Below are 21,068 nucleotides of genomic sequence, written 5' to 3' on the forward strand. Positions count from 1 at the left end.
TTTTTTATAATTTTCAAATCGAACTGAATTGAAATATATTTTTTTTCAAAGTTGAGCCGAACTAAAATTTTAAGGATGTAAATTTTCTAGATCTAACCGAACTCTTTGGCACGGTCGGGTTTTGGGTTCGACTGATTATTTTGGTTCGGTTTATTTGGAACTTTAAAACAATTATGTTCAAAACCAAACTGAACTAAAAATCCTATTTTTTATTGGTTCGGCTTTTAAATTTGGTTTGATTATTTCTGTTGGTTTACATTAGAACTAACTGGAAAAAAATTGTCTCCAAAATCGAATCAAACCAAAAAGCATGTTTTTATGATATCAAATTGAATCAAATCGAACTAAATTTTTGTATTCAGTCATGAACTGAACCAAAATTTTAAGGAATAAATTTCAATTTAGTCCCTCAATTTTATTTTAGTATAAATTAGTCTAAAATTTTAAATAAATTATACTATAATAATAATAATATTTTTTTAATGATTTAAGTATATATTTCTAGAATAATTAAGAATATCTTATTAAGTATAAATTTTTAAAAAACAATTAATAATAATAAAAAAATCAATTACAGTAATATTACACATAATAAAAAATGAAAACTAATATTATAATAATTCAAAATTTGTATTCAATTAATATAAATTAATAAATAAATCTGATGATTTAATCTTAAAAGATTTTAAACCTATCAAAATATATACAATTAATTTTAATTTCTTTTTATCAAAAATAAATATATATAAAATATTAAAATACTATAAATAAATTTAACATTGCCATCAATAGAGCCTTCATGTTCTCTTAAACCAACTTGTATTAATTTTTGTTTATATTTCTTCATGGGATTCCAAGAGCAAGGTGTAACCTTTTGTCCTTTTCGAGCTACTTTAAATCTATTTTATAATTAACGTGTATTATATTATTCAAAGCTTTGGACGTATATTGTGATTATGATCATGCACCAAATGACCAACTCCAATAATACAGAAGTTAGACTATCTGTGTTATTATAATAACCTCAAGCATTTCTTGAATTTTTTTTTTCAATGGAAGACCAATTTTCTTTCTTCCCAATCCTTTTGACCTTCTTTATCTTTATGTTTATGGTAGTGAGGATATGGAAGAAATCAGAAATCAAGAGCTCAACTCCAAATCTTCCACCAGGACCATGGAAGCTACCTATAATAGGAAGCATGCACCATTTAGCTGGCTCTCTACCGCATCGCCGCCTTCGAGATTTGGCTAGAAAGTATGGACCTCTTATGCATCTACAGCTCGGTGAGGTTAGTACCATAGTCGTTTCTTCGCCGGAAATCGCTAAAGAAGTGATGAAAACCCATGATCTCATCTTTGCTTATAGGCCTTGCAGCGTTACTGGAAGTGTTATATCTTATAATAACAAAGACATCATATTTGCACCATACGGAGAGTATTGGAGACAAATGCGGAAAATTTGCACAATGGAGCTACTATCCGCAAAACGCGTGCAGTCATTCAGATCAATCAGGAAAGAAGAAGTATCGAAGCTTTTGAGATTCTTGCGTTCGTATGCAGCGGGATCACCAATCAACTTTAGCAAGATGTTCAATGCTCTGACCTATAGCATCATTTCAAGAGCAACGGTTGGTAAGATATGTAAGGGAGAAGAGATTTTCATACCAATTTCGAAGAAAGTGGCAGATGCAGCTGGAGGTTTTACTCTTGCTGATCTGTATCCTTCCATCAGATTGCTCCACTGGTTGAGCAGAACGGTGCCTAGGCTTAAGAAACTTCATCAAATGGCAGATAAAATATACCAAAGCATCATAGATGATCACAGAAGTAAACGGGCAGAAGCAAAATCTAGTGCTTATGATGAAGAAGATTTTGTAGATGTCCTTCTCAACTGTCAGGAGCAAGGAAACCTCGATATCCCTATAACAGATGATAATATAAAAGCGATCCTTATGGTCAGTATATCTATCTCTTCAGGCGAACCATTTACACTAATTTTGGCCATTTATGTGTCCGAAAATAGGTTTAAATTGAGGGTTGGATATATTTGTCCAATTCACACAATTGAGAATGTTCAAATAATATTTTAGCGGTATATTATGCATATCAAATAGTATCTGCCTTCAAAATATTGAATGATAGACAAAACGTATAGTAAAGTATCAGATGTAGATAACTGAAGAAAAGAATTTATAATACATGAAAATATAAATCAAATAACTCAAATGGCTACGTGTGTAAAATTAGATCAGATGTGATTCAGTTTCTTCACAAATCAAAATTTGTGTTCTTCATCTAATGTACACAATATGTCTTACTTTAGGACATTTTCAATGCCGGTACCGACACATCATCTACAGTAGTTGAATGGACAATGTCTGAACTACTAAAAAATCCAAGAGTAATGAATAAGGCACAAGAAGAGGTGAGGAGGGTTTTTGCAACTGAAGGAAATATCCATGAAGATCGACTCGACGAACTCAACTACTTAAAGTTGGTCGTCAAGGAATCTCTACGATTACACTCGCCCGCTCCATTATTAGTTCCGAGAGAATGTATAGAGAGCTGTATGATTAGTGGTTATGATATTCCAGCCACAACTAGGGTGATGGTGAATGTGTGGGCATTTGGAAGGGATCCTAATTACTGGCTGGAACCTGAAAATTTTTATCCAGAAAGATTTCAAGACTGTTCTGTTGATTATAAGGGAAATGATTTTGAATTTCTCCCATTTGGTGCTGGAAGAAGAATCTGTCTAGGATTGTTGCTCGGCATATCTAATGTTGAGTTTCCACTTGCACAGTTGTTATATCATTTTGATTGGAAACTACCGAATGGAATGGAACCAGAAACTCTCGACATGGATGAAGTTTTTGGATCTGTTGTGAGGAGGAAAAATAATCTTCGTGTACTTGCTACGCCGTATATTCCTCCACTTGCCAAGTAAGAAGCTTCAGACAGACCGGATAATAGTTTCAGCTTATGAAATTATTGATAGCCTGAGTTGCCTATAAGACTTGATGATTCTTGAAGAAATTGAAGCAAATTATTATTTATAAGCATAAATGATTCCTGAAGAAATTAAATGTTTGAATTCTATTTTTTTAAATGTGTTCTAAATTTTAAAAAAATATACAAAACAATTGCTTTTAGACATTTTCCTATCAACGGTGCTAAAAAAAGAAATATACATCTCATATATGACTAAATTTCATTGTCATATTAGTAAAAATGAAAAATAGTAGTGTATGTAAATGATATATTTGCTTATGTGAAATCAAAATAGCAAACTATAATAGCAAAGTTAAAATTTAATGCCCTGACAATCAAAAAATAGCTAAAATTACTCATTTAATATATTTTCAAAACGCTGACACAGCTCATTTCAAAATGCCGGTATCCATTATGTGCTGAATTTAGCACGCCCAGAAGGCAATACCTACTCTGATTTTAGCATATACCTAAATGCGAAATCAGGAATTGATAACAAATTGCGAAGCATAAATTACACATTTATAGGCCAACTGATCTATGTGCAGTATTACTATGCAGGACACAGTATTCAACAACTTTCCAATAATATAAATTTTCTTTTAAAACTCCTGTTAGTAAAATTACAATATGCTAAGGCGGCGTCAATGTACAGGCGATGCAATTTTTCTACATGAACTGAGATAGATGAGCTATTTTAAACTTCATATGTGCAGAGACGTCATAAAAATGAAGAACGCAAATGAACATATCAACATTTCACATTCTCAAAACAAGAAAGTTTCGAAATCTCTACCCTCAGTTTTTTCTCCGGTTATTAGCCTTTTTACTCCTTTGAGAGTTGGTTTTTGAAGAAGTCTCTATTGATATTGGCAAAACATCACCTTCCTTGATCTCATTCGAAACTGACACTTGTTCTGCAGGTTTACCCGCTTCTAAGTGCACCATCAAATCTCTAAGCTGCAATTCCATGCAGAAGCAATTTAAAATCCATTTTACAGATGCAACTGAATGCACATAGTCAGAATAACATGTAAACTTTTCAAAATGCAAGGATTCAAAACCTGTTCTTCCAAGTCCTGAATTTTATCATCCTTCCCTTTCAAAACCTTTTTCTCCCTGAAAATAAGTTAACGTGGGTATTATCAGTTCAACTAGTACAGATATACAACAGCGCAAATATGTTACCAGGACAACAATTTATCTATTGTAAACAGTCTTAAGATTCTAGTAAATACTTTACTAGTAAGGCGTCAGGAATAGGATGCATGTCGTTCAGAATCCTATTAAACTTAATAAAACTTCCCAAAATATTTTAGTTCAGCAATACTTTTTGGAACTTGGGATAACAATGACCAAATGACGAATCCCGGTTTTATACTTTTATCTTCCACAGCTAGATACAAATTACAGACTGAGGTGATATTTAGCCTATTATCATTAGCCGTTTGACAGGCCAGTGAAAGTAATAAGCTCATCATTGACACTAGAGCGTGCAATTAGAAAAATTCAAATGATTAAATTTTGCATCAAGTTCAATTGAAAACACAATGGAGAGAAAAAATGCAATCCAAACACAATGCAGAGAATAAATGCAATATCAAAACACAATGCAGAGTTTTTGTTGAAAGCTATATATACCTCTCTTCAATCTCCAATACTTTTGCTTTCCATATCTCCTGATTTTTCATAAGATTTTCATTGACCTACAAACAGAGAAGAAAAAGAGGATAATACAACAATTAGTAATAACACGATCAATCATACTATTCCAGAAAAACAGTGATAAGATATACAGTTGAGCTTATCCTAATCTAAAACTTTTTATGATTCTAACTCACTGGAGATTAGTACTTACTTCATCAAGGAATTTCTTCTCTTTGAGACACCTATCCAACTTAGACTGCAATTTTTGTAGTCTTTGTGGGACAACCTTCTTAACCGCTTCTAATTTGTCCCTTTCAGTGTCTTCTTTGACTTCTTGCAGCAAAGTCTCATAGTACTATGAGAATAGCAAATCAATTGATTTTAGGTAAAATCTAAAAGCTAAACACTAATCATATGCATCAATTATTTCAGGACAGTACAATCTCTTCAAATTTGATAGACACTTTAGCACGGTAATAAGAGATGCCATAACCCTATAGCGGCAAATTACAAGATCGGGTTAAAACCTCATATCACAAATAAATGGAACACAAACTTACTAGTTTTTGGGTCTCAAGTTGAGCGGCCAGGAGTTCATTGTACTCATTAACAATCTGCAAATAATGTGTGAGGTGGGATTACTGCAATAAGTGCAGAAAAATAATGAATTCACAAGAACTTTTACCGTGACATATGCAAAGCATTACCACTTCTACTTTACTGTTCAAGAGAGCCTCACTAATTCCACCATTTACACATTCACAACCTTCGCAACAATCATTAGCGTGCACACAATGCGAATTCAGTTCAACTAATTTTCCATCAGTTTTGGAGAGAATTAATCGGTGAACATAGTTATCACCAACATAATTCCAAACCCGTTGTGTTTCCAATTCCAGAGAGTAGCAGTGTTGTGTTTCTTTCCAATGTATTATAGCATGCTCTTCTTTATACCTACACTAATGAGGAAGAATAAGATGCCAGCATTATAAACAAAAGATATTGACATATTTAAACAAAGAGAATACGAGAGAGAGAAATACACAGAGAGGGGGGGGGGGGGGGGGAGAGAGACTATTATTATCAAGAAGAAATACAAACATTACCTTCCGCAGCCAACAAAGCCACAAAGCATACAGAGCCACAGATTCTCAGAAGTTTGACATACAAAACATGTTGATTTTTCAGGTTGTTGCTGGCAATATCGGCAGACCTGAAATGAGATGTTAAAGGTTATTCATTTATTTTTCTAATCCAAGTTTGGTTGAGTTATACAAAAGTTAGTTTATTAACTTCCAAGTTTGGTCTTTATACTACTATTTACAATAGATTTCTACAATCAGCAGAGCAAGAACGAATAGAAGAAAACAGTTAGGGACAACTTGTAGCAACAATTGTAACCATATAACTCAGCTGCCTGACCAACCAAACGCCCAAAACATATGAAGCAATTAACCAGTCATAAGGAAATCAGGACACATCATAAATCCAGTTTAATTTATTTTGCATGTAATCACCAACCAAATGCACATTCTAACATATCTTTCATCAAGCAAAAGGAACTTAAACCTGATTATTCTGTAAACCATGCAATAATTTTCTGTAGAGTAAGTGGCATTCAAAGAGGAATGTGTATTTTGTATATAGTTAATTCATGTTCATGGGTATTTCAGCTTTAGGAAAAGCCCTATGCAACAATAAGTTATAGTAGTATAGCAAGTGGCATCCGAAGACGAATGCGTATTTTGTATATAGTTAATTCATGTTCAGGGTATTTCACTTTTAAGGAAAAGCCCTATAAAACAATCAGCACAGTAAAAGAAAGTGCAAAAGCAGTCACAAGGCTTACTGGACAAGAAGAATCTGTCCATTTTGAAATGCATGAGCAGTGAAAGGAGTGATTACAAATAGTTGTGAGAATTCCACCCATGTCTTGATCCAGTCTCTCTGTAACATGAAAAATATATAAGAGAGTGCTATGAAGACTAGGAAACAACCGTCTTTTTCTCGGAATTCGCTAGGATAAAACTGACATACCAAGACAAACCGGACATGAAGGTTGTTCAGTTGTACTTGCTGTGGAAGGTTGAGAGTCAAGTGAACCACTATAGCCAGTGAACTGAACATCAACTGTAAAAAGCACACGGCAAAGGTCTTCCTGTAAAAATGTATCCAATCAATTGGGTAATTCCTTACCATGCTAATTTAGAAATCAACAACGAAAAATAATGATCTTCATCGAACTTTCAAATATTTGTCTTCTTTTTTTGAGGGAATCTTCTTTTTTATTTAATTCACTAAGAATACTATAAAACTAATAAGGCAAGAATAGCAGAAAATACCTCCAAAGAATTAAACTGTCTACCATTAAAATGCTGATAGAATTTATCACTGGAGTCCTGACTATCAAATCTCATTAGAACACAATATCTATCATCCACTCCATCGTTTCTCACAATTCGCATTTCGGAAATGAGGTGAATAAAAGACGCGCAAAATTGACAAAAATCGGCATAAGTCATATGATTCGGTACTCCAATCACACAAACTAAAGGTTTCCTTCCAACCTAACAACAACAATAATAATAATAATAACAATCAACAAATATTTAATTGAGAAATTTAACAAACATTTCTTGAATAATAATAATAATGACAATCGTAAGGAGAAAAGGCGGTTACCGGAAGATTAGACGGGGTGTCGTTTGAGAAGAGGTGCATGACACCGCGAGTCTCTTCGATCCTAGGGTTTCCTGAGGAGAAATGAACAGCTTGAGTCATTGGAGATAACGATGATGATGATGATGGAGTGGAAGAGGTGGGGTCGTTATAGTCCACTCCGCCGGAGATCGACGTTTCCGGTTGCCTGAATTGGTTCTCCGATGAGGTTAATGGGGTTGCACTTGAGCTTGGTGACATGTCTTACAAGGAAGATCGTTCGCGGGGTTTTGTAAACAGTGAAGGACTTGTATAAATTGTTGACCACTGCCAATTTTGGATTCCACCCATAAACTTGTACTATGTTTATCAAAACAAATAAATTCAGTTTAATAAATTCAATTTTGGATTCCACCCTAAAATACTAATAATAATTTAGATATTTTAACTTAAAATTACAAATTTATGAGTCTCTTCAATTTTGATGAATGAAATTTAATTATTTAATCTTAATTGATAAAATTTAATTAATCTTATTATACAAGTTTGTCATTTATTCATTAAAAAAAGTTTGTCATTTTTAGCTCATTTTAAGTAATTTTATTATAATTTAAAAAATAGTTTAAATATTCCAGATGCAAAGTTAATTATTTAACCTGTAAATTATAATTGTGAAATAAATAACACAATTCTAAAAGACTGAATCACTAAAAAACTTGTAAGCACAGAATAACGTAATTTGCTCGAGACTGTTAACAAAAACAAGTGTTTCTTTCTTGAACTTGCAGCTAATTATTTCTTGCTAAAATCATAAATCCCAAAAAATACAAAATCTACCCAAAAAGCAGCAAGAATTAAAAGTTAATCGAAAGCCTCATAAATTACATGGAGAAAATTTAACTAAGCATCATCATGTGAAGATTCTCATCTAATAAAAATCTGAAATTGAGCTCCTAAATTCTGCATTCGTATACAGCTTCGGCTCAAATAGCCGCAGGAACTTGAGAATCTACGGATTTTAGCACTTCCTCGCCCATTTCTTTGCATCCCACCAGTTTCTGCATAACCAAAACCATTATGAATAATTCATCAAATTAATGCGCGACTGAAACTAATGTTACACACATTCGCGCGCTATGAAGAAATGACGGCGTGCAAGTCAGCAAGACATAGGTTTTCCGTAGTATTCGAAAGGTGAAGGGAATGCAAAGGAAAATCATTTCATGTCGAATCGAGATTCATCAGAAGACAGTTGCAATAGATTAGTTAGATATTTTCAAGTTCATAAGTTTTCGTCTTCTGACATATAAATAAAATATACTAAGCAGTTGAGAATGCACATACAGTTCCAGCAGAATAAATGTCGCCCGTCCGGAACCCCTTATTCAGGGTATCCAAAACTGCATTTTCGATTCTCTTTGCTGCATTTTCCTCTCCAAGGCCATACTTTAAAAGCATTGCAGCACTAAGTATTGTTGCCAATGGGTTTGCCTTATCCTGAACATGGAAGTTAAGTCTGTCAATGCCTGCCACGACTCTCATTTCTCCTTTTCTTTTCTCTGTTGTTTCGAAATTAAAATGAAAATAATGATATAAATAAAAATAAAAGAAGTTACCTGTCCAGCAATGTCAGGGGCAGAACCGTGAATAGGTTCAAAAAGTCCAGGTCCCTAAGGAAACATACAAACTTACAATTAATGGAAAGGAAATTTAATATCGTCAGATCAAAACGAGCATGATCAGTTTCGTAAACATAAAAAACAGGGAGGTGCCAAGAAATTCTTTAAGAAATGAAACTCAGTTTTTGAATAAATTTGAAAAATCAATAATGAAACTAGCCATACCGATGCACCAAGACTGGCAGATGGAAGCATTCCTATACTTCCAGTAATCATTGAAGCCTCATCCGATAGTATATCACCAAAAATGTTGTTTGTCACAATTGTGTCGAACTGCAATATGTACTTGCATTGTAAGGCTTTCTATTCTCATCAACTTTTCAATGTAAGACATGCAAAACATATGCCAATTTTCTTTGACCTGTTTTGGATTGCGAACCAGCTGCATAGCAGCATTGTCCACATACATGTGTGAGAGCTCAACATCTGGATATTCTTCAGCAATGGCAATCACTATCTTCCGCCAAAACATTGATGCCTGCAATTTAATAGAGTTAATAACCGATAAGCACACTGAAGGGGATAGTCACAGTATACTTTGTACGCTAGCTAACGATGTGTCTTTTGAAAGAACCAAATGAAACTGGTTGATATTTAAAAAAAATGTTTATAGAACAAATAGTAGTAATAAATAAAGATAACTGTGCAATATGTGGAACCTCATTAGCATTGTGCCAAATTTACTAGCAATTGTAAAATTATTATAACAAAGGCATTTTTTTCAGGGAGAGATTTAGGCAGAAGTTTGATTTCATTGAAGTGACTTGTTATGGGTTAAATATTAATAAAGGAGGACAAAATATGAAATTTGAACAGTTAACACATATAAATCCAGCAGCTAATTTTCCAAGAATCAGGTAAACTTTGTCAGACAGGCTAAATTTGGTGGGTATATAGGGAAATGAAGTTATGAAGCCAAAAGATGAATGTAAAGCTAAATCATCAGTAGAACTCAAAAGCTGACCCGAAAGATAAATGCAAAGCTAAGCCAAAAGCTAAACCCAAAGCTACTAGTAGACTACCAAGACCCTCACAAAGTCAAGAAGCTTCACCCTGTTTAATATTGGCAAAAATTCTAAAACCATCAGAGGCAACATTATGTCAAACCCAGACTTCACAATGCGAAGCTAAATACTAAGAAATGCATTAAAAAAATTTGTGGAGCGGGAATAGTGGAGTTACAGATCATATGCTTGGAGAATCAATGATATTAAAGAATCTCCATCTATTACATACTCTGTAGAACATATGCCCCTACCGAAAGAAAACACTAATCTTCCTTTTGAAGTACTAAATAGTGCAGATCAAACTTCCAAAAGATCCCACATGGTAAAATTTTATGCTGAATGCATAAGGCAAGTGCAATCAATAAACACAGATATAATAGTTTCAAAGATATGACATATACCTCCAAGACATTTGCTTTATCAACAGAGCAAAGTTTTCCAGTACGCTTCCTGGCAGTCTCAAATGCAACACGAGCAATTCGTTCAATCTGGTTCAATTTTATTTCAACATTAACCAATCATTTATGGAAAAGACGAAGAATTAAAGCAACTTAGAATAAGTAAATAGATTCATGCAAGAAACTATATCTTTTATTTATGAACTTCCAAGCTCCAACGTACAAGAAAAGAATAGCCGACACTCAAAAATCTCACTATTACTGAACAAGCTGACTAAACATTTGCATGCTTACTTGCCATGTATATACATAACTTTCAAGTACTATTTGAATGAATATTAAGTTTTAAAGTGTCCAGAACTGTTTGAAGAGGTAACAATGAAGAAGCTACAGCATGAAGCTGAGAATACTAGGAGAGGAAAAAAAAGGATGAGAGAGAGAGGAACAATTTTAAATGAGTAAGTTGTGACCAATCAGGCATTTAAGGTTCTAATCTACGACTCATGTAACTTCAGAGGTCTACCTCATATTTAGCATACACCTCAGTGTTGAAACCAATCTCCTCACCAGATTCATTGGTGCCAAAACCCCTTGGCTTCCCAAAATAGATACCTAATTCCAGCAAAAAAAAAAGAAATGGTCGTTTCATTATCACATACATCCACAATGAACAACGTCAAAAGTAATTTTACAGCACAAAAGAAAGTGAAAAAACTATTCTATTTTAATTAAACTCAATGCACACTGACCTCCTGTAAGCTCCCTTACAACCATTACATCAACACCTTCAGCAACCTCTTTCTTCAAAGTTGAGGCATCCACTAACTAAAAGTGAACAAGATATACTGATATACTGAGCCGCGCAGATTTATATGATAAAAAGTAAAGAACAGCACACAGTAAAGGTAAGGAGTCTTTTTATTCATCTTTTTCTTCTTTCTCATATACAATGTATATCCATATCCATATCCATATCTATATCTAAGTCTATATTCTATGTTCTATCCATAAAGACATTATGAAGCATATGATGACACACTTTCAGTAACACACTCATGCTAGTAGAAAATTAAATAGAACAAGTTACCTGGGGTAACACAGTAGCAGGCCTCAAATTAGCAAAAACTTGAAGGCCTTCTCTAAGCTGAAGCAACCCAGTTTCCGGCTTCAAATGTTTCTCATTCTTATCCCATTTGTACCTTCCCAAAATCGAAAACAAAAATCACGAAAAGCTCATTCGAACTTATATTTTTAAACAAAAAATAAACTGAACAATGTAGACATAACCATCAAATTAAAAGTACCCTCCAATAGCTCCAAGAAGAACAGCATCAGACTGCTTAGCAGCAGAAAGAGTTTCATCAGGCAATGGAACTCCAACTAAATCCAAAGCCGACCCACCCATTGCCATTTCTTGGAAGCTAAATTCAATACCTGAAATTAAACAATAACAAAATTAAAAAAAAAAAATTATAAACATGACCATTGCGCCATGTGCAACAAACACTGCCAATAGTGTGTTAGCCATGTCGAATATTTATTAATAAAAAAATAAGTAATAATTTTAAAATTTACTATGGGAAATGCTCATTGGCTGGCGCAATGGTTGTGTTATATAAACTCTCCAAACTGTTTATTCAAATGCCATTTTTTTACAGTAAGCAGGAAAATAAATTAAAGTAAAACAATACCTTCGAGATTTCCGGCGAGCTTGAGAGCGTTTTTTGCGACGGATATGACTTCTGGGCCAATTCCGTCGCCGGGGAGAAGTGTAATTGAGTAGCGTTTTGAGGGTCTGACGGCTGCGGCGGCGCAGTTGATTCTGGTGGGTTTAAGGCATTGTTTGGAAGAGGGTTTGGGATTGAAAGAGGCTCTGGTGATTGGCTTCACGTTAAACTGTGTCGCAGCCGCCATTTCTGGAGGAGATTTGGGTTCGGACAGAGATTGGAATTCAGTGAGTTAACTGACTTTTAATTTTGAGTGGAAAAGGAAGCTGATTTTGCTGTTTCGGAACTTTTGTTAACAAAGTATCATTTCACCCCTCCAACTTAGTACAAAGAATCAAAAATATCTAAATTTATATTTTATGACAAACGACCCCGGTTTGTCAATACTGGATATTTTACACCAAAAATTGACAAGCTAGTCTAAATTTAAGATATAAATAGATCCAACAAATTTCAGTTGACTGAACAAACGGAAAGTAAAGTGGTAGAATATTTTTTAAATAATTAATTACATATCAAATCATTGTTTTTACATCCTATTTTGACTTTATCACGATTTTGTAAAAATTTTCTTATTTGTCACAAAAGCGTGTTTCAACTTGTGAAATCCGACGTGTTTTTCCATGTCATTTTCAATTTGTCCAGTTAGCTCAAATTTTTTGAGTTTTAAAACAACAATGGATTTAAAAAGATTTGTAAGGGGGTAAGTTTATATGATAACTTTTAAAAAAAGTGATTAAATTGAAAAATATTGTAAAGGTAGTAATTTAATGTGTATTTGATTTTCATTAGTTCTAAAAATAGAAAAAATGGGGTCTAATTACATATAAAATCACCACCTTTACACCTATTTTTAATTTAATCTCATTTTTTAAAAATTGTCATATAAAATCATCAGCTTTTAAAAAAAATGTGTTAATTACAAATTAAATCACGAATTTTACCCTAATTTGCAATTACAACGCTAACTTTAAAAACTTGGCAATGTCAGTAACCAACTTTCATATTTTGGCAAATTGGTACACCGAGATAAAAAAATACTAATGTGAACATTATAATATACAACCACGAATTATTGCATGATTGGTCGGTGTACCAATTTGTCAAAAAATGAAAGTTGGTTACTGACATTGCCAAGTTTTAAAGTCATGTTGTAATTGCAAATTACACTAAAGTTCGTGATTTAATTTGCAATTAACCCTAAAAAAGTTGAATTTAAAATTTGGAGTATTTTAGATGAAAATCCGTCATAAATATGATTTTTTTTAAAGGTCGTGATAAAATTAAAAACAATATAAAGGTAGTGATTTAATATATAATTAACTCTTATGTCAATTTTCTGCCACGTCTATCACCATTTGTCTAGTCATTAAAATTTTGTTGGATTTTAAAATGGCAATAGATTTGATTTTTTTTAAAACAACGGTTTTATATTATAATTTTTAAGAAACGTGATTAAATAGAAAATATGTATAAAAATGGGGATTATATATGTAAATAATCCAAAAGAATATGGCTAATGGGCTGAAAAAACCCTGACCTTTGTTTTAGTTTTCAATTCCACCCCGACGTAGCAATTTTTTCAATTATACCCTGTTTCAGAATTTTGGTTTTCAATTGCAACCTGATGAATCAAATTAAGCTCTTTTCATTTGGATAATATTCAAAATATGTCCTTCATATTTATTTAAAAATCTATTTTTTTTAATATTATAAATTATACTAAATAGCCATCTTCTTTATAAAATTTAAAAAAATTAAATTGATTAATAAAAAAGGTAATTTTTTTTAATTGCCGAAGGAGCAGCTGCTCCTCCTCCGGCAGCTCCTCAACGTAGGAGCAGAGTCTGCTCCTCCGTTGAGGAGCATCTGCTCCAACGAAGGAGCAGATCTGCTCCTCCGTTGAGGAGCATCTGCTCCAACGAAGGAGCAGATCTGCTCCTCAACGAGAAGCAACAGCTTCTCGCCTGAGGAGATGCTCCTCCTCTTCCGAGAAACTGTTGCTCCTCGGTAGAGAAGGAGTCCTAGTCGAGATTAAAAAAATTATAAATAAAATATTTGTTTAGGGGTTTCCGGCCGGTGGAATGTGGCGGTGGATAGTTAGGATGATGTGGGTGACGAGCGAAATTTAGTCGACAAGCCAGCGATGGCGGGTCCGATAAAAGCAGAATGGGACGTATTTAAAATGCAATGATTAATTATAATTATGTTTTATTTAGGATTTATTTGAAATTTTTCTAAAAAAAAGTATAAAATGATTCTTAAATATATTTGTTATATATATTTTAGTTCTTATAATAATAAAATCATTTAAATTTTCTAACTCAGGGTCAATTGAAAACCAAAAATCCGAAATAGGGTATAATTGAAAAACTTGCTACGTCGGGGTGAAATTGAAAACTAAAATAAAGATCAAGGTTTTTTCAGCCCATTAGCCAAAGAATATCTATCAAGAAAAACATTTTCGTGCTGGTAAAATTTTACAAATTAGAACAACCCTTCTCATAAACCCCTCTCACTACTCACTAGTCTCCCTGTACTGTTATGTTTTCTTCAATCTTCATAATCAGGCGTTTAAACCCCAACAAAACCCTAATTCCTCTAATAATTCACTCAATTTCAACAAAACCCACTTCAAATCCCCTCTCACGACCCCAACAAAACCACCAAAATCACGACCCAGAAACCGTTCACGAAACCCTCTCATGTTACACCAACGACTGGAAATCCGCACTCGATTTCTTCAACTGGGTCGAAAAAGAATGCAAATTCAATCACACCACTGACACATACAATCGCATCATCGACATTCTTGGTAAGTTCTTCGAATTCGACAAAATTACGGAGTTAATCGAAAGAATGCCATGCTCAATACCTAATCATACCACTTATCGAATCTTGTTTAAGCGTTATGCATCTGCTCATCTCGTTAATTCAGCTATACATGCTTATGATAGTTCAGAGAGATTTAGTTTGAAAGATGAGACTTCTTTTTGTAATCTAATTGATGCTTTGTGTGAGTATAAACATGTAATTGAGGCTCAGGAGTTGTACTTTAAGAGTAGGAGTAATGAGATTGGGGTGACGAATAGAACGAAGATTTATAATATGATATTACGCGGGTGGTTTAAGATGGGGTGGTGGAGTAAGTGTAGGGAGTTTTGGGAGGAGATGGATAGGGACAGAGTGTGTAAGGATTTGCATTCGTATTCGATTTATATGGATATTTTGTGTAAAGGTGGGAAGCCGTGGAAGGCGGTGAAATTGTATAAGGAGATGAAGGGGAAAGGAATGAAGTTGGATGTTGTTGCATATAATATAGCTATACGTGCTATTGGTTTGTCACAAGGTGTGGATTTTGCGGTGAGGGTGTATCGTGATATGCGGGAGTTGGGTTGCGTGCCAAATGTTGCGACTTATAATACGATTGTAAAACTTTTTTGTGAAAATGGGAGGTTTAAGGAAGCTTATAAAGTGTTGGATGAAATGAATAAGAAGGGTGTTACGGCTGATGTGATAACTTATCATTGCTTCTTTGGGTATCTCGAGAAGCCTAAAGAGATTCTTTTTCTTTTTGATAGGATGATAGAGAACGACGTTCGGCCACGGATGGATACGTATGTGATGCTTATGAGGAAGTTTGGGAGATGGGGATTTCTTCGACCGGTACTTTTAGTTTGGAAGAAGATGGAAGAACAAGGGTGTAGTCCTGGTGAATTCGCGTACAAAGCGTTAATTGATGTTTTAATCCAAAAGAACATGTTAGACTTAGCTAGAAAGTATGAAGAGGAGATGCTGGAAAGGGGGCTTTCAGCTAAGCCAAGGCCAGAGTTAAAGGAACTGGAAGGAGGATAACTTTTGTAGATAAATCCAGAATCATCCTTGGCGAAGAGCAGAGTTATAAGTTATTATTTTGGATTCCTGTGCTTAGCGTTGAATGCTAAAGCATTCTTCTAGTAGAACCAACCAATGGTTGGATCAATCATCCTATTATGCTCTGAAATTATTTGCTGCATACGGCATATCATTTTGGAAAGGTCCCACATCCTAATTCTGCTGGAGTTTTTGAGCTTATGACATGTTCTGGGATCTGATTCGGAAAACTGGTTTCCTTGTCGGAACATTTCACTGACAGTTACTTTAGCCTTACTAACAACAAGCTGCAATGGGTTTTTGTCCTCCGGCCGAGGCAGTGGCATCTAGGGAAGTTCATAGTTACTCGGTGAAACACGCTCCTTTCTCTTTTGTGCGTTAGAGACTATATCTGAGGAATTAGTCGAATGATTCAACTGGAACGAGTGCTTACTGAGTAGATTGAGCAATTAGCAAAAGCTGAGAAGTAAGAACTTTTTAAACCACATTCTTACTTTGTTGTAGTCATGTATTTCAAGATACACAATTCTTGATGTTATTTTTTGAACAATTATTGAATTTGTTATAAAAGAATTAATACTTGTTTTGCTGCTTAAATTATACTTTGAATTCTACCATTAGGTGTAAGTAAGAACTTTTTGAAATTTATCTCTCTTTGACAGCTCAAGATTCTGTCTTTATCTCTGGCTCTGCAAATGATTTCTTTTCTATACTATATTTTACCATTGTTTAACTACTTAAACCTTAAAATAAAAAAGAGAAATATACAAGGCCTTTGGATAGATTCTACTGTATCCTTTTCTTGTTAAGGCAAACAAGATTTTGTAATTAAAAACATTATAGATTATGCCAAACCTATGTCTAAATAGTTGGAGAGCATCTAGGTGTTCAAATCAAAAGAAAAGGCTAAAACACCACCAAAACAACACATTAGATTTTGCATGATCTATATGGCCACATATCATTAAATAATTAATAACACAATCTTATCATCATTACAAACAAACATTCCCTGATTAATGGAAGAAAACCCACTTAACTTGTTCCTTAAGTAACAAATCAACACACACCAAATATGCATACAAATATTCTTTAATAAGAATAAAAAAATATATAGAGAAATAAACAGATTCAAATAATGGATTGATTACGTGACCAAGGTTACCGACTTTTGGTGGACGCAGAACCAATGAGTTCATTTAAACAGCGTAACAAGTCTATGGTTAAAGGAAACTAGTCAGATCGATCGTTGTGAATATTAAAGAAGCGAGAACACATATAGACCGAGCAGAAAGCTTGTAATGTAGTGAGCATCAAAAGAAAAATTGCAGCAAGTAATGTCAAAAACTGCCAAGAACCAAACACATAACTCTTCAAGAAATTCCTAGTTTTAACTATCCATCGTCCGTTATAATGCTTATTAACATCTTCAATCACCTTATCCAAGAACGGGACTTTCGTAAGCCTAATCGACTTGTTCATTCCGTTCCATAGATCGGCAGCTTCTTTATCTCTTTTCATCCTGTTTATAATCACGCCTTTTTCTCTAAGCAACTTCACATCTTCTTCCGTATCGATGATCCCATTCATTAACTCGGTGTAACGCGTAAAAACCAACGGTCCTGATGCATTTGATGTTTCATATGCAACCAAGTTTCTTAATACTACTTCCGAATTTACATCTAAGCTTATTATAGGAAGGTGAAATGTAACTGTTTTAGGATCAAAACTAATGCTTGAGATGTTACCAGTCGTTGGCAAGAAACGGACACCAGATTTCAAGAGATCGGTAACACAAGGAATTGCAATTTCTTCTACTAATGGTGGTTTATTTTTATCGTTTTCATTCTCCGTTTTGATTTCTTCTTTTTCTTCTGCGGACATGAAGTAGTGAACTGGTTGTTTTATGATCGAAAAACCCGGAAGATTCGAGAGTATTTTCCATGGTAACGCGAATACAAGCTTAATAGGCCTAGAAAATATCAATTTCTTGAGAATCTTGAAGGGACCTTTGTTTACCTTTGAGATAATCTTTGAAAAATGAGTAAGGAAATCTTTTACGTAACTCGAATATGTAGCTGATGATGTTTCTGAACCTTCTTCACCTTCTCCTCGATGATGATCTTCAAGTAATTCGGTTATCTCATGGGGCGCTAATTCTACTTTCGGAACAATCATTTCGTATAAGTAGTCTAGCAAGTGTGAATATCGTTGCATAGAACTCGTTCCTGCTTCCGATTTGATCATCTTGAAAGGCGAAAGCTCCTTCAAAAATCCAGATAGCATGAAAAGCAGCATGTCGTCAGCGAGATCCGAATCCGAGAATTGAATTTCAAGAATCTTTCTCAATACAAAGAGAGGAATTTGATTTTCTAGCATCACTATGTCTCGAAGAATCGCGTTCTGAGCGGATTTTCTGCCAGCATAATCAACCAAATGAGACATTCTCGACGAAATTCCTGTACCTGTCGCGCCTTCTCGAATAGCGTAGATTTGCAAGAACTCTAGCAAGAATGATCCATCAATGGCCATCATCCAAGCCAAAGTATCAGGACTAAAATCAAGAAACTTGTGGTAGCTTGCTCGAACCAGCAATTCAAGCTCCGTCAACTGATCGACAATATATTGGAACTTGATGTTGTTTCGAAGCTGTTTCTGAGTCGTTTTCGCGGCCGCAAGCTTGTACCGCTCCATCTCGTAAAGTTCCGGACGGTAATAATGGTAGGGACCGATTGCAACTTCTTGTGGAGTGTAGGAATCTGGACTTGCTAGCATTAGAAGTTTAGGAACATTGAAAATGGAAACAAGAACTTCGCATTCGTTTTCGAATTCTTCTTCAATGGTTCTACGGATGTGAATTATCCATAGATGTTCATCAAAGTTTGGCTTTGAATTTGAAGTTTTGAAGTTTTGTTGAGAAGGCATGTTTTGCTGTGAAAGAAACTTAAGTTAACGACAGTTTGCTTTCTAATGTTGTGTATTTATGATGTGGGGGAGTTAGAAATACTTAGTATTTATTGACAAATATTCCTTCACAATTTTACATTAAAATTTGGGGTAATTAATTCTAATTTTCTAAGTTCACTAAACTTTTATTTATTTTTATTTCAATTACTAAAGTAAATTTTCTCTTTTTTTGGCTCTTCAACTTAGAGAAAACGCATTTTTAAGTCCGTGTATGACAAAAATGACATTGTTTCATTATGTTCGAAAAGCAATTTTTTACCCTAAACGGCGTTGTTGTTGTCATCTAGTGACTTGAAAATATGTTTTTGCTAAGTTGAAGAACTACGTAATCAAAAGTAATACAATTTAGAAATCTGAAAATGAGTTTTTGTATAATTTTAAATGAATAATAAAAAATAGGTTCACGAACATACATAATTTAAATTTTATGGGTAGTAAGAAATAGATATAAAAAAATCACATGTAACTAATACATTTTATATTTTGTTGTCTTTGTATTGTCATATTTGTTAGCTTATTTATATTATTTATTTAATTTCATATGTTTCAGTTTTATATTTAAATAATTTCAAATGTACATAACGATAAATATAAATAGAGAAAACACATGCAACAATTTTTAATGTAAATCATGATACATATATAATTAAAAACATTGTGTTCAACAAATTCAAATATAAATTTTGATAAATAAAAAAATTATAAACAATGTGCAGTGCACGTGCACAACAAATTAGTTTAATAAAAATTTATTTCAACCCTTCAATTTGGAATAAAAGATATTAAATGAATATAAATTTAAATTATTTAAAAATAATTTTCAACTCATCAATTTTAAAACAGTTACCAACTTTTACCATCTGGCCTTGTTTGTTTCGGCTGTACAATGCAGCTAGTAGGTGGTAGCTGATATATCATAATATTTGGTAAATTTAATTGAGTTGTTGTTTTTTATAGTAAAATGACGAATATAGACATCATTTGTATGATATACACTATTTAAAATGTACATAAATAAATAAATAAATAATTCAAAAATTTAATTTAAATGTTTCAATGCTAAAAATATAAATAAAGATTACCTTACAAATCACTTCTTGTTCTTATTAAACTATGATCAATTTGATTTTTTATTATTTTCATTTGACGGCTTCTTTTTCTTCACAACTTTCATTTGATCGATCTTTATTTAAATTATTAAATATATCATGAGGCATAAAATTAATATCCTGATCTAAGTATAAAATATTGATCATCTAGATCTTCTTTTCGAATATAATTGTGTAATACTAACAAAACAATCATGTCTCTTTGTATATAAAATGGATATAAAGACATTAATTATAAAAAAAATCATCTTACTTTCCAAACTCCAAAAATTCACTCAATGCAACTTCTAAGAAATGATATTGAAAATGTCTTTTAATTCTATTGTTTGACCACCATGTTGAAATTCAAGTAGATGATGGGAATTTCTTACCTAGATCTATGAAAAATTCATGAACCCATCCAATGAGGTGTTAGAGAAATGAGAAGAAAAATAAAATAGTGAGAAGAGAGAGAAAATTGTATATAATTTTCTAACACCTCATTAGATAGGTGCATGAAAAATTCATTGACCGGATTTATATATGAATTTTCCATAAATGATATCTAACTTATTTATAAGGTAGGAGAAATCCTTCCCTATGCTATAGAAGTTCGAATGACCCAATTCAAAAACCCCCAGTTAAAGGGTTCAAAGATCTACAATTCTTATGAAGAAAGTTGGCTCAGATTCTGTCATCTACTAAGTCGAATTTTTGTTGCAAACTGAAATTTGAAATCAGCTTGGCTAATCTAATGAAGAGTTGGATTTTTACCCTAACACTCGGGTCATTTATCTTTTCCTAGGATTTCTCTAACAACCTAAGTGTGTGAAGGATAAAAAGTTGGAGATTTTAAAAAACAGAATTCATTCGATAGTATACGGTATGCTAAATTGCCATGCTCATGTTATAATTTGGCACTGAACTTTAAAATCAGTTTCCAATGCGATGCTATACTTGGTGTTAAATTTAGCATATGTTATCTCATGTCTTAAATTTAGCATCCACTATAGCAATATATATGTTAAACTTC

General features: G+C 33.4%; 5 protein-coding genes across 6 annotated transcripts; 2 read left to right on the forward strand and 3 right to left on the reverse strand.

Moving 5' to 3' along the window:
* Nucleotides 1-800: 800 nt before the first annotated feature.
* On the reverse strand, nucleotides 801-7,686 carry LOC126682109 (BRAP2 RING ZnF UBP domain-containing protein 2). Of its 2 annotated transcripts, none has more exons than XM_050377671.2 (12): nucleotides 7,321-7,686; nucleotides 6,981-7,205; nucleotides 6,676-6,796; nucleotides 6,488-6,585; nucleotides 5,745-5,851; nucleotides 5,346-5,592; nucleotides 5,199-5,252; nucleotides 4,850-4,993; nucleotides 4,633-4,697; nucleotides 4,056-4,110; nucleotides 3,788-3,951; nucleotides 801-1,920 (listed from the first exon to the last, which is right to left on the reverse strand). In XM_050377671.2, the coding sequence occupies exons 1-11, from the start codon at nucleotides 7,555-7,557 to the stop codon at nucleotides 3,790-3,792; spliced, it is 1,515 nt and encodes a 504-aa protein (XP_050233628.1). In that variant the 5' UTR covers nucleotides 7,558-7,686; the 3' UTR covers nucleotides 801-1,920; nucleotides 3,788-3,789. The 2 variants fall into 2 exon arrangements, with proteins under 2 accessions (XP_050233628.1, XP_050233629.1); XM_050377672.2 differs by lacking the exon at nucleotides 801-1,920 and adding an exon at nucleotides 2,218-2,951.
* Nucleotides 1,003-3,152, forward strand: LOC126682108 (premnaspirodiene oxygenase-like). The gene is made up of 2 exons (XM_050377670.2): nucleotides 1,003-1,955; nucleotides 2,324-3,152. Exons 1-2 carry the CDS (start codon nucleotides 1,053-1,055, stop codon nucleotides 2,945-2,947), a joined length of 1,527 nt encoding a protein of 508 aa, XP_050233627.1. The 5' UTR covers nucleotides 1,003-1,052; the 3' UTR covers nucleotides 2,948-3,152.
* A 362-nt stretch (nucleotides 7,687-8,048) lies between the features above and the next one.
* On the reverse strand, nucleotides 8,049-12,425 carry LOC126683074 (3-isopropylmalate dehydrogenase 2, chloroplastic-like). Its single transcript, XM_050378903.2, has 11 exons — nucleotides 12,072-12,425; nucleotides 11,685-11,814; nucleotides 11,468-11,579; nucleotides 11,130-11,205; nucleotides 10,904-10,992; nucleotides 10,384-10,470; nucleotides 9,337-9,453; nucleotides 9,141-9,248; nucleotides 8,913-8,966; nucleotides 8,641-8,793; nucleotides 8,049-8,354 (listed from the first exon to the last, which is right to left on the reverse strand). Exons 1-11 carry the CDS (start codon nucleotides 12,292-12,294, stop codon nucleotides 8,280-8,282), a joined length of 1,224 nt encoding a protein of 407 aa, XP_050234860.1. The 5' UTR covers nucleotides 12,295-12,425; the 3' UTR covers nucleotides 8,049-8,279.
* Nucleotides 12,426-14,634: 2,209 nt separating this feature from the next.
* Nucleotides 14,635-16,641, forward strand: LOC126683353 (pentatricopeptide repeat-containing protein At1g80550, mitochondrial). The gene has a single exon (XM_050379218.2). It carries the CDS (start codon nucleotides 14,652-14,654, stop codon nucleotides 15,960-15,962), a length of 1,311 nt encoding a protein of 436 aa, XP_050235175.1. The 5' UTR covers nucleotides 14,635-14,651; the 3' UTR covers nucleotides 15,963-16,641.
* A 284-nt stretch (nucleotides 16,642-16,925) lies between these two features.
* On the reverse strand, nucleotides 16,926-18,905 carry LOC126683354 (putative UPF0481 protein At3g02645). Its single transcript, XM_050379219.2, has one exon. The coding sequence runs from the start codon at nucleotides 18,903-18,905 to the stop codon at nucleotides 17,214-17,216; it is 1,692 nt and encodes a 563-aa protein (XP_050235176.1). The 3' UTR covers nucleotides 16,926-17,213.
* Between the last annotated feature and the right edge of the window lie 2,163 nt (nucleotides 18,906-21,068).

The sequence above is a fragment of the Mercurialis annua genome, linkage group LG5, assembly GCF_937616625.2.
Source record: "Mercurialis annua linkage group LG5, ddMerAnnu1.2, whole genome shotgun sequence".
NCBI classification, from domain to species: Eukaryota; Viridiplantae; Streptophyta; class Magnoliopsida; order Malpighiales; family Euphorbiaceae; genus Mercurialis; species Mercurialis annua.